This window comes from Colossoma macropomum, unplaced genomic scaffold (genome assembly GCF_904425465.1).
Source record: "Colossoma macropomum unplaced genomic scaffold, Colossoma_macropomum, whole genome shotgun sequence".
NCBI lineage: Eukaryota > Metazoa > Chordata > Actinopteri > Characiformes > Serrasalmidae > Colossoma > Colossoma macropomum.
The window spans coordinates 16,681,486-16,694,372 of NW_023494789.1; the positions used below are offsets into that span (position 1 = coordinate 16,681,486).

Sequence of the window (12,887 nt, forward strand, 5' to 3'; positions counted from 1 at the left end):
TTATATTTTTATGTATTATTTTTTAGAATTCTTCTTGTTTTGTCATCACATGCATTTCGCTATGAATTTTGGGTAACTCTGCAAGCAAAGCCTACAAACGTCTGCATTATCCGTCTTCCGGCCTAGATGAATGGCAGAATTAGACGGCCCTATGAACTTTCTCTGTAATGTGGTCTGCATGTCTGAAAGTCCAGCGAAGAAATGAGATTTAGATTGGGCAGGAGGTAATGTCCCTCAGAGCTTGTTACAGTGCATCCATTTTGCTTAGGTGGGCAGATATTGTGACAGACTTGAACACACAGAATCCAGAATACTTGGACATTCGTCATACAGAAAGAGGCATTCAGATTCGGAAAACCAAGAAGGTTAGTGACGTACGAATTCGACCCCAGATATTTCATGTTCAAAAAGACAAAGACTTTTTCAAAAACACTTTCTTAACAGTCTTTGACTCAGCTTAGTTGCTCATTTTGTTTTCCTTTCAGGTGGGAGGCAACCTGCACTGTCTCATGGCTTTCCAAAGGGTGAACTGGCAGAAGCTAGGACCCTGGGCGCTGAACCTGGAAAACCTGAGGCATGACGTCCACCAACAGGGGGCAGAGCAGAGGAGCCAGGCTTCAACAGGGGAGGGCTTGGAGGACAGGATGTCCAAACACTTGGGGCGCCTGGGTCGTTCCCACAGCACAGGAAACCAGAAGTCCGAGCAGGCCTGGAAACGTCTCTCCAACACTGCAGAGAACAGGCACAGAGCCTCTCCTGACAGTGACCTGGAAGAGGATGTTACTGACTGAAAATCAAGTGGCCGGTCCACCTCCTGGACATCCACTTGCGTGTTTAAGCCGCTCAAGGTTAAGTTAGTTTGGGACTGGGGAAAAAGATTGAAGTCCAAGAAATGGCCAAGCCCCATAAAATCAATGCATAGGCCTCTTCAGAAATCAGAATGGTAAAAATGGGTAGAGCAAGAAAATTGTGCAATTATCTACAAACCAAAATGTGAGGCGAGTATTTTTGTTTGTGTGCAGCATTTCACTCATTAATGTCTTTCTAATCATGTGCTTCATTGGACATTGGTGTTCATAAATATCTGGAGCACAAAATAGATAAATTTAACATTTGAGTAATTTAACATTAAGTGCATAGACTTCCAATCAATGCACAGAACATATTCATTGTGCATAAACATGAACAGTACAAGTCAGGCAGTAGAATGATACAAACAGAAATTGTTTGATCATCCTGAAAGAACTGGTGAAGAGAAAGCGTTTTCATTTTAGGTAGCTGAGACAGATTGGGTTAACTGTGAAATCAAATAGAGAAGACTTGATCTTATTGTATAAGTTTTTTGTGAAAAGATATAAAGCATGGTGGCTTTCATGTTATGTGCACTGTGATGTCCATTCTTAATTTACCACAGCAACATCTGAAGTATGTGTTATGACAAGTGTGCAGTCATCTACAATCCCATATACATGTGAAATCAGTATGAGCCGGAAGTAGTTGGTAAGTTTTCTTTATAAATAAATATTTATACGACTTCTTGTATATCAGTTGTGAGCTTTGTTCCACAATCAGTGTGATAACCTATGTGATAATCTCAATCTAAACTTGGAGTTTCTGTCTAAATTAATCGACTTCTCAACTCCATAATGTCCGCAGGACCAATACGGCAGCAGCCTCCTGTTGAGAGAGTAAAAAGCAGTGTTTGACTCAACTGTTGCAGAAAGGATGATGAGTCAGGATAATGGTCCCCCTATAATTTAATGACTAAAAATAATTTTTGACTCACCGATCCATAAAGCCCCTTGTTCTTTCCACTCAACGCTTAGCTCTGTAAATGGCACCCTTTTTTCTGTTTTCCATCTGTGAATCCATATTTGAAATATATACAAATTAGTGTAGTCTTCAAATACCTCAGCTGTGAGTCAGGGGTCTCAAACTCAAATTTCCCTGGGGGGCCACTAGCCAGGTGGTCTTCTCCAAGGGGAGCTGAAAAAAAGTGCCCCACCACTACAAATTATTATTATTATTATTATTATTATTAGTAGTAGTAGTAGTAGTAGTAGTAGTAGTAGGTTATTAATATTAGTGTTCAATACAATAAACTTAACATTTAACAATACAATTATATGGGACTCCTACTATGATGACATTGGTGTTCCTGCTGAACTGGAATGAAAATATTGCGAGTTGGCATAGCGGATAATTCCATTCACTTCTTAATTCTGACATGCTGTAAGTACCACTGCGTCATAAATGAATCTGCAAAGGCAGATTTATCTAATAATTAGTCTAAATTAGAATAATAGCTAAGTTAGTAATACCTAATCACAACCCAGCCTGCTCAGTGAGCAGTGTTCATGCTGTGTCTGGTTTTCGTTTTAATGGTTCCTCTTACACTAGTCCATTCTAGTTTTGCTTTCAACGGATGGGTAAGTAGTATCATCAGCAGACAGGTAAGTGCCTTTAATGATATAGACAATGTCCCCTTAATTGTTACCATTCCCCTCTGTTTCTGCTGTCTTAACACTACAGATTCTGCTAGTGGTGTAAGAAGTTTGATTTGCTCCAAAAATGTCATTAGTCATCAAACCCCATGTAATTAAAAAAAAAATCAAAGAAAAACGTGCACGGTCAAAACCACAATAATTTAATTTGCGTAGACCTTAAAAAGACCAGCCCCCCCCAAACACAATGTAACAAGCAGAAAATTAAACCTTGCTCTACTCAATGTAAGGTCACTAAATAACAAAACCCTGCTGATTTGAGATCTTATTAAAGAGCATAAGCTAGATTTTATGTTCGTCAGAAACATGGCTTAGTGATAATGGCACAGCAACTCTACTTGAAGCTGCTCCTGAAAACTACAGATTTATGCATACAGTAAGACAGGGCAGACGAGGAGGAGGAGTGGCCTGCATTTATAATAGTGACTTTAACTGCAAAAGTACTACTATTGGTCAATTCATGTCTTTTGAGTATGTTGCAATCAAGCTTTTTAATGATACACCTGTGTTAAGAATTTTAATATACAGACCTCCAAAGCAAAATAGTACATTTTTGTCAGAAATGGCGGAATTATTATCAGTTGCGTCCACAAACTACGATAAGATTCTTCTCTCTGGGGACTTTAACTTACATATCGATAGTCCTTCAGATAGTAATGCATTAGAATTCATTAGACTTCTAGAGACATTTCATTTGAAGCAGCATGTGGGCAGCTCTACCTACAAGCAAGGTCACATCCTGGATCTGGTCATCACTAAAGGTTTAAACACAAATGTGCCTCAAATCTCTGATGTTTTCATATCAGATCATTTCTGTATTTTCTTTCAAATCAATTTAGAAGTAAAGAAGAAAGTACCTGAAAGTTACTTTAAAAAAAATGTTACATTGACTCAGAAACAGTTGAGAAGTTTAGAACCGTTTACAATATTTCAGCGAATACAGATCTGACCTCCATCCTGTAACGATCCAGTCTCCGATCTAAGTGCTAGATTACGAGAAACCCTTGACCTTCTCGCTCCAGTAAAAAGGAAGAAAAGCTTGCGCACTCTTAAAAATCCATGGATGAATGCGGAAATGTGCCAGCTTAAGAGAAATTGTCGTAAGTGGGAGCGCTTATGGAGGAAAACTGCAGGTACATTATGATATTCTCAAAGATCAGATCTCAGTCTATAATAATGCTATGAAAATATCCAGACAGTCATATCTCTCCAGTGTGATTAACAGACACAAAGATAATACCAAAATCCTTTTTTCCACCATAGACCGACTAATTAACCCTAACTTGTCTGCTAGTGCGTCTCATGATGATTTATCTTCTAAAGTCTGTGAAGAGTTTGCAATTAATTTTCAAAATAAAATACACCTGATACGAGAGGGTGTAGCTCAGCTGACTGAAACAAGCTCCTATAATGTTCCTGATAAGTCACCTAGATCAGTGATGACATCTCTCTCTGTTATCAACTATCAGGAGCTCACAACTATTTTAAACAAACTAAGTTCATCCACATGTGATCTTGACCCTGTTCCTACTTCATTCCTAAAGATGGTTTTTGATTGTGTTCACAATGATGTTTTAACTATTGTAAATTGTTCTGTCAACAGGTGTTTTTCCAGATGCTTTTAAAACTGCTTTGGTGAACCCTTAAACCCTAAAAAAAGAGTAGCATGGATCCTTCTATATTAAATAACTTTAGACCAATTTCAAACCTACCTTTTCTAAGTAAAGTCTTAGAAAAAGTTGTTTTCAAACAACTAAATGGTATCTAATATCAAACAATTTATATGAGAAGTTTCAGTCAGGTTTTCGTTCCAACCATAGTACAGAGACAGCATTGATTCGCGTTATGAATGACCTCAGGCCCAGCGCTGATGCACAAAATTCTTCTGTTTTGGTTTTATTAGATCTTAATGCGGCCTTTGATACCGTTGACCACAAGATTTTACTCCAGCGTCTTGAATGCTGGGTTGGCCTCTCGGGCACAGTTTTACAATGGTTTAAATCATATTTAAGTAATAGGGAGTTTATGGTTTCACTTGAAAATCATTCATGAAAAAGAGTTGCCATTTCTTGTGGAGTCCCTCAAGGTTCAGTCTTAGGGCCTTTGCTTTTCTCTCTGTACATGCTACCTCTAGGTGATGTCATTAGGAAGCATAGTATAAATTTTCATAGCTATGCTGACGACACCCAGCTATACATTTCTATTCCTTCTGAAGATCAAGACTCTGTAGACAGACTAACCCGCTGTGTGTCATATTTCTCAGTGGATGTTGATGTTAATTTTCTACAATTAAATCATGAAAAAACTTAAATAAATATTGATCGTTGGTACAGAAACCCAGAGAAAAATGATTTGAGAAACTTGGTTCTTTAGCTTCATATCAAACCTGAAGTACGAAACCTGGGTGTGATGTTAGACTATCGCTAAAGTTCGGCCTTTTCTATCTCAGAGCGATGCAGAGAAACTTGTTCATGCATTTGTTATAAGCAGACTTGATTACTGTAATGCTCTTCTTTCTTCCTAAGAAAACTATACATCCCTTACAACTCATACAAAATGCAGCAGCCACACCCTAACAAAAACAAAACAGAGAGATCACATCACTCCCGTTTTGAGAGAACTGCACTGGCTGCCTGTATCATTCAGGATAGATTTTCAAGGTCTGCTACTAGTCTTTAAAGCTCAAAATAACCTAGCACCTGCTTACATCACAGAGTGTCTGTCTGTTTATGTTCCAACACATAATCTAAGATCTGCAGATAGTGGCCTTCTACAGATACCCTCTGTAAAATACAGAAAACATGGACAGGCCTCTTTCAGTCATTATGCTTCTAAACTATGGAACTCAATTCCACCTTTTATTAGACAGTCAAGCTCAGTGCTCACTTTTAAGAAGCATCTAAAAACGTATCATAATTTAATTAAAACTCTACGTCTCGTGGTATTTATCTTTTAATTTGATCTTTCATTTTCTTCTGATTCTAAATAAATACTAATGATTTCTTGTGTAATGTTTTATCACCTATCTGTAAAGCACTTTGCGCTGCCACCAGCATGAAAAGTGCTATATAAATAAATATTATTGTCATTGTTATTACTATTATTATTATTATTAAAATTGTAAATATCAGCCTAAACCCATTTTATATAGCTGATGTTAGGCAGCCAGCCACAGTGTCTGGTTGGTGAAGCAGATCTACCTGTTACATGTAAAAATTTAGCTGCAAACATGGAAAAAAAATATTTGTATGCCAGATTTAAAGATAAATTGTAAATGTGTGATAAGAAGTTCATAAGAAGCTGTAATTTGAGACCTCTGCTGTAAAGTGTGTTGTTACCTACAGAATACAATGTCTGAATTAGAAATCAAAGTCTAGACACTGATGCCTTTTAACTCACCCTGTACTGGGATCCCAGCCCTCGCCACTGTTCGGATAGACCACCCAGCTCATGCTGGCTGCCTTCTGTGACTTCGCTGATTCTAGAAGAGGTTTCACCAGAGCAGGGGGAGAGCAGTTCACCCCAACAGCAACCAGCTGTGTAGATTTACTAGCCACTTCAACAGCCTTGGAGAACTTATTCCCATCTGAAATACTCTGAGAGTCCTAAAAAGAATTGTCAATGTCTTATACAGTGATGGACAACTTTGATGCCTGGGCCCAGAACATTTAGACATGTTTCAGAAAATGTACAGCTTCTACGAAAAAGTATTTGGCTCTTTCTGATTTTGTCTATTTTCTCTATGTGTTCAAGAGTGGCTAGAACCTAATCATCCAGGAGGTCACCGAAGATTCCATGAAAACATTTAAGGAACTGTGGGTCTCTGGTGTTAGCTAAAGTCAGTGTTTGTGACTACATGGTAAGAAAGGGACTGGACAAAAAGGGGAGTTCATGGAAGAGCTGCAAGGCAGAAAACACTGCTAAGCAAAAATAATATCAAGGCTCAGATTACATTTGCCCCATTTTATCACCTAGAATTAAACAGGCTGTTTTTGTTACTGTGCTTTTAAGACTGATGAATTTAAATTTCCTTTGTTCTGGATGGCTGCCCTGTATTGTGCCTCATCCAAAAAGCAGTTTGGGCTGAAATACTCCTTATAACTTCAGTGTGAATGGGCAGGGCTGTAGCATGCAAGCTGAATAGGCAAATATATGTGAATGCATTGGTTTTCATGACATCACAAAAACACTATATTCAAAATGGGCTGTTTTTGCATCTTAGTTTCCACATAGTGATTATATAGATAGGGGAGTGAATGATAAGTTTTGTTTAGAATCTATAATAATCTATAATAGGATTATTATTATGTTTTATGTATTATTATGTAGTAATAGAGAAAATCAGAAAGGGAACAAATACATTTTTATAGCACTGTAGATAGGATTTTTTTCCCTAAAACCCTTAAATAAATCAATCTAATCTAGCTAAATTATTATCTCTAATATATGTTTATAAACATATATTAAACATATATACATTGGACAGCGACGATATATACACCATGATATTACAGATTTACAAAAAATGAACCACGGAAAATAATCTGGCTCAGTTGTAGATACCTTGCAGGAGAAGGAAAGCCAGGCTTTAGTATCAGGAAACTCCCTCAGTAGCTCCACCAAGGCCTCTGCCTCTTTTAGACTTGGTATGGTCTCCATGGCGATGAGATCAGCTCCTGCAGCCACTAAGCAACGAACCTGTGGCCGATGCCAGTCTTTCAGCTCCTGCATTAAAGGGAAGAAGCGACTTTAGTCATAGTTTGGTAGCTGCTGTAGCGTGTTGTATAGAGTGTTTGCCTCTGGTTTACCTCCACACTCATCCAGCTCTCATAGGCTCCTGTGTACTCGGAGCCATCATGCAGAAATGCTCCATAAGGACCCACAGAGCCTGCTACCAAAGGCACCTTTCTATCTGTTAAATTTTTATAAGATGAAAAATTATCAGTGAATATCATTTCCACAGTTAATGATCTCTGCCATTATTAGTACAGCATGTCTTAACTGCTTCTGTAATATTTTTATTGAGTACAATGGCCTTTTATGTCCATCATTCTGACACATACCTGCTGTTATACAGCTAGACATGAAGTCTGTTGCTGTCTCTTTAGCTATTTGCACCCCCCACATCAGCAACTGCTCAGCCTCCTCAGGTTTGAGACCCAGGTGCTTGGTGAATCCTTCAATACTAGCCTGGTATGTGGCCGTTGTAATGACATCAGATCCACACTGAAGATATCTGCAATTTCACAATTAGATAAGTTCACAGAAGCAAAAAAATATATAGGATTATAGACAGATAGAGAGAGGAGAGGGAGAGTTTGGCATTACCTGTAATGTACATCCTTAATGGCTTTTGGGTCTGTGTACAAGATTTTAGCACTCCATAAAGGGTCTCCCTGCAAAACCATGCAGATGCGTTGAAACACGACCACTTGCACGGCTGAAGCCCACTGTTTCTCAACCCTGGTACTGGAGGCCCACTGCCCTGCTCTTTTTAGTGTCTTCACTGCTCCCAACACACCTGATCCAACTAATCAGCTCATTAACAGGCTATTGCTAAGCCGAAGTGGATGTGTCAAGGCAGGGAAAGCCCTAAAATGTGCAGGAAAGTGGGCCTCCAGAACCAGTATGAAAAACAGTGCTGTAGCTTATAGGCTATGGCTTAAATACCTGCAGTTGAAATCCTCTTTCCTCCAGTTCTGTAGCTAAACCACCATCCAAAATTAACGGCTTAGATGTCATGCTGGCCGTTGCAGGGTCCATCTTTGCATTCGCAGCATTCATTTAAACGATTTTCACTTCCCTATTGCAACACATTCAACCTGTGAAGTGTAGCCTAGAGTACTGATGCAATCAGCACACACTACTGTTCAAATGATACTAGCAAACGCTGGCAAAAACCGCTGTCTCAAACACGTAATTTACCAAAGACAGTTTATTTGTCAGTTAGACTCTTCATGTCTGTGGTTAAATCTATGGTTAAAACTTTAGAAAAAAATTAATCCTTCCAGCACAAGTACAATAACAAAGTCCACGTGTCGACTCGGGTCAAAGTATTATTTCCGGGCGGGTGTCACAATTTAAAAGTTGAGCGTTCGCGGTTATTTCATTTTATTCTCGTCTAGGAGCCGTTTAGGAGTGAAGTGTTTTGCCCTGCTGGCTGAAATAAAACTATATATGGTCCGTTTTTATTAACAGGTGTTATGTGGCTTTGTTTTTGTTGCTATGGAGACGCGAGAACTCGCAGGTACGCTAGCAAGCAAGCCAAGCAGCTAAGCTACAAAGCAGCCAACGGCAATAACAAAGCGTAAAAACGGTCGTTTCAGGATTCTGGACCTGGAAAATGGTAATGTTATCTTACTGAGTCGAGATGGTGAGAGTGCTGCTAGTTAGCTGTTCGTTGTTTTCTCTTATTATTTTTAATCATCTAGGCTAAAGCTTGCTAGCTAGCCAATTCTCATTACGTTATAAACGCGCGTTTAGCTAGCTAGCTAGCTAACCTGCTAGCTCGCAAACTGTCATAGCGTTAAAAAATATGTCATATGTTTATTGTGTTTTTTTTTTTACAAACATATGGGTGCTAAAACAGTAGCTAGCTTGTATAAAGCTAGCTACACTAGCACATTAAAGACCAGCTTGGTACTAAAGTTCAGAAACCAGCTCCACACAACATATCTACTAGCTAATGTTAACGCTAACCTAGCTTAACTTAGTTATCCTGCAGGCTGACAACTACAGAACGGAAAAGCACTTTTTAAAGTCCGTTCACTTATTGTTTGCCATTTTCTTACGTTTTAAATCAATGAATGTAGCTAATGTTGCAAGGATGAAGTAGAATGTTCGTGGAAGTGACGGATACAATGACACAACTGAGTTAACTAGCCAGCTACGTTAAGCAACGTTATTAGTTAGATAGTTAGTAGGAGAGACATTATGGACAGAATTTATTTTATCTAAACAGACTGTGCTTCTGCATGACGACATAATTTGCATTGAAACCGCATGGCAAAGCCCAGCAATTCTTCATCCACAGTGAGAATATGAGACTCTGTTAGTGGTTTGCCACTAGATGTCAGACGTGCCCTTTATACGAATACTAATACTAGTTTCATCAATTTGCGATTTAACATTAACAACGAGAAGAAAACCTTACAGTATAGGACTCTCTTAAGTTTGACACATGTCCATTAGGTACGGTGATCGTTTTCTCACTCATTTGAGCGACGCCTGACTGGTTGACTAGTTTTTACACTTTTATGAATATTATCTCCTGTCCCAAATACCCATATGATTGCGAAAATCACAACCAAACAAATTGCATGGTTGTGGGGGATTTTTAAAAATGTATCCCACAAAATCACCAGGTAAAACAGTTGTACATGATTTATTAAGTCTGTGGCTGTCACTGATAATCAGGCTTTTTATTGCTGTTTAGTGGCACAAACTATCTTGTAGTCCTGTTCTTTATTTTGATATTTTCCACTTTTCACATTGTGCCTCTTAAATGAGTGTACATTGATCTGTACGCAGGCTTCATTCAAACAGCATGAAATGTTTGCTGTAATAGCACAGGACAACAGTAGGTGTCTGAGAAAGTGTTGGTTTCCAAGAACGGCTTTGAAAGGAAAGCCCACTTTGGCTCGAGAGTCGACTGAGTGTGAAAGGTAGCAGATTAGCCTAGCCATTTCCAGTTTGCTCTGGCTAGACTCAGACAAGTAGGTTAGCCAAGACTCAGTGATTTCAGTAAAATGTGTGAGAAAGAAATGTTTCATGAATGACTGTTAGTGTAGCCTTGTTGATAAAAGAAGGCAGGCAGTTACTGGTCAGTCATAGTAGATTTTAGTCAGGAAGTCCTGTTTCATCTCCTTACGTCCTCAGAGACACAGCTGTCCTTGGGTAAACCTGAACAAGGCAGGGAGTGAGGAAATGTGATCTGTCTCATGTGTGCCGTCCATCACCTCTGCCATGAGAGGAATGAGAGTCCAGAGCATCCCACTGACAGATAGGCCAAGTGCCACAGTGTGGTTCACACCAAGTTCTCAACAGCTTTGCTCATGAAAAAGAAATACATCACATTTTCAGCAAGCAGCATGGTTATGTAAACAGTAGTTCAGGGGAGTTCTTGCTAATTTATTTAATGGTAGGGTTGATGAAATGCAAGCTGAGCAGGACCTACATTTCATTGGTTTGCACAGTATGACCTAAAGTGCTTAAGTGTGTTGAGGCTCTTGCGTCACATTGGCCGTCGATGCTGCGTCTTTCTTGCGTGTTTTAGAGTCTTATTTGAAGAAAAAAAAAATCAAACTCAGGTTTTATCCATTCAGTACATGACACAAGTGGCATGGGTGTAGTTTCATAAGTTTGGAGTTTGTAATTTATTGCTTAAAAATTCTTTGAGCCACTGAGAATGTTGACTGAAATCTGTTCACTCTCTGTGTTCACTGAGCTATTCAGTGACTTCTAAAAATGCCTACTGTTCATCCAAATGTTGAATGGAGCGAGTCAATGGCATGTGTGGATACTAGCTTCTCATTAATTTTGTTTGTCCAGAATGTCTACCCTGTCTTGGAGTCAGTCCTTTGTGATAACATCTGTTAGTTAGTGGGGCTTATTTTTGGAAACATGACTGGGTATTTTGAACCCTGAGGTATAATTTTAGTGCCACCAGTCACCTATTTTTGTTTGGTCATAACCAGGCGGTTGTACACTGCTCTATTCTTCACTGGAGTTGCGATGTAATTAGACATTTCAGGATGACTGGAACCAAGACTACCTATTGGGCATATGCTTGCCTGCACTCATTTGTTCTGAGGAGGCAATTCATGCCAATACTATCTCTACCACAGCTGAGTGAGGGGTAAAAATAGCTCTCCCTGGGGGATGGGCCCCTCATACTAGATATAAACTGCTCATTTGTGTGAAAGGCTTTCTTTAGGTCAGACACAAAAAAAAGAACAGAAGAGTGCAACAGTTAATTTCATGGAGCTTTGATATAACCCATAGCGTTTTTTTCTTTTTTTTTGAATTTTCCATGAACATTGTTAGTTAACATAGTGTAGTGAATTAGGCTATTTAGTTTTATATAATTGGTAATGAGCTAGGCTAGTTAGAATACGTGGAGCCCAGCAAAGAGAGAATCTGTTTCCATACCACTAGGAACTATGAGATCTAATTGAAAGAATACATTTTTTTTTATCAAAGAGAATACCCACAATATGAAATTTAGTTGATAAAAGTGATTGAGGATATGTTCGTGTGGTATGTTAACTGATCAAGGACGGGCAGATTGCCTCATATGTTTAATTGGACTAATTATTATTTACTGAACTTAATTGCTGTTCTTCTTATTTAAAGTGTTTCACACTTGGGAGGAGTGCTCCAGCAGGAGTTACTGAAGCAAAGCACTCTCATTTGTGTGCTTTACAGCTATGATTGCATAATTATGTCAAATATTACACACCCTTTCAGTTATTAACATGGATATTGAAAGTTATTAGTTAATAAGTCATCTTGCAACAAAAATGGGAATTTCATAACTCTGTGAAGTGACCCTTGATATCCCCTGGTTAACAGTGCTCACTAAGAAGAGTTTCTCATCAGTATTCTGCTCCAGCTCTGTCTGGATCACATGCTCCTGGATATCCCACTCTCATCTTCAGTATGTGGGGCTTCTATCCAGCAGGGGGCAGACAGTGAGGTAAAGATGGCACACGCCCTCTCCTCCATGTTTCCGAGGGCACCCTCTCTGCCTGTTGTGAAGGTGAAAAAGGTCAAAGCAGGTGAAATCAAAAAGGTTATAGCAGTGCTGTTAAAGTAAGAGGTAAATTTAAACACAGAAAACTCCCAACAGCCATTTATTTTATATCAAAACCATCTTGTTGTTTCTTTTGTAATAACCATTATTTTGACCTTTTGGATTGTTCCACGTTTAGTGACCATATTGCAGCTCCTGGGGGCTGAGTGTTTGTGTGAAAGTAGCAGCAGCAGCTGTGTAACTGCTCCCTGGCTGGAGTGAGACACCCCCAGGGGAACAGAGGCTTGCACTTAGAGCAAGAAGTGGTGGGCTCCATATGTGACACAACCCAGCTGCCTGCTCGTGCTGGGGGTCAGGCCCCGAGAGCTCTGGCTGCCTGTCCCGGCTCAGGGGTCGCCATACTGACATCCCCCTGCTGGGCCCGACCAGATCAGAGAGTTCACAGTGTGTTTCTGTTGTGCTGTTCACAGGAGGAGCGCTTTGCCTTCCTGGCTGAGTGGTACGACCCCAGCGCCGCTCTCCTCCGGCGTTATCAGCTGCTATTCTACCCTAAAGATGGCTCAGTGGAAATGGTAAGCAATTAGGCTTTGTTTAGACAGACAGTCTTATCAACTTTTTTTCCCGCTCAC

General features: G+C 39.5%; 3 protein-coding genes across 6 annotated transcripts in view; 2 read left to right on the plus strand and 1 right to left on the minus strand.

Moving 5' to 3' along the window:
• The window catches only part of LOC118808008 (basic immunoglobulin-like variable motif-containing protein), a 15,049-nt gene extending 13,514 nt beyond the window's left edge, over positions 1 to 1,535 (plus strand). For both annotated transcript variants that reach the window (XM_036570313.1, XM_036570312.1), the window contains exons 9-10: positions 269 to 365; positions 486 to 1,535. In XM_036570313.1, coding sequence (XP_036426206.1) covers positions 269 to 365; positions 486 to 791 — 403 coding nt within the window. In that variant the 3' untranslated portion in view covers positions 792 to 1,535. The remainder of the gene's footprint in view (positions 1 to 268; positions 366 to 485) is intronic.
• Positions 1,102 to 8,541, minus strand: zgc:172121 (uncharacterized protein LOC337599 homolog). 3 transcript variants are annotated; one of them, XM_036570321.1, is made up of 8 exons: positions 8,175 to 8,541; positions 7,833 to 7,900; positions 7,568 to 7,740; positions 7,313 to 7,416; positions 7,068 to 7,229; positions 5,904 to 6,109; positions 1,787 to 1,860; positions 1,102 to 1,677 (listed from the first exon to the last, which is right to left on the minus strand). In XM_036570321.1, the coding sequence occupies exons 1-8, from the start codon at positions 8,286 to 8,288 to the stop codon at positions 1,619 to 1,621; spliced, it is 960 nt and encodes a 319-aa protein (XP_036426214.1). In that variant the 5' UTR covers positions 8,289 to 8,541; the 3' UTR covers positions 1,102 to 1,618. The 3 variants fall into 3 exon arrangements, 2 of the variants coding, with proteins under 2 accessions (XP_036426214.1, XP_036426215.1); XR_005007251.1 differs by having other exon boundaries at positions 1,629 to 1,677; positions 1,787 to 1,986; XM_036570322.1 differs by lacking the exon at positions 1,102 to 1,677 and having other exon boundaries at positions 1,747 to 1,986.
• A 7-nt stretch (positions 8,542 to 8,548) lies between these two features.
• nme7 (NME/NM23 family member 7) overlaps positions 8,549 to 12,887 on the plus strand; it is a 47,392-nt gene continuing 43,053 nt past the window's right edge. The window contains exons 1-2 of the mRNA XM_036570314.1: positions 8,549 to 8,850; positions 12,729 to 12,830. Of these exons, the coding sequence (XP_036426207.1) occupies positions 8,848 to 8,850; positions 12,729 to 12,830 (105 nt within the window). The 5' untranslated portion in view covers positions 8,549 to 8,847. The remainder of the gene's footprint in view (positions 8,851 to 12,728; positions 12,831 to 12,887) is intronic.

Bases quoted from the DNA above. Each gene is read 5' to 3' on its own strand.
- zgc:172121 (XM_036570321.1), bottom strand. From the start codon at position 8,288: ATGAATGCTGCGAATGCAAAGATGGACCCTGCAACGGCCAGCATGACA. The intron at 7,417-7,567 runs GTATGTGTCAGA...AAAATTTAACAG, and splicing joins GTCTAGCTGTATAACAGCAG to ATAGAAAGGTGCCTTTGGTA. The intron at 7,230-7,312 runs GTAAACCAGAGG...CCTTTAATGCAG, and splicing joins AGAGCTGGATGAGTGTGGAG to GAGCTGAAAGACTGGCATCG.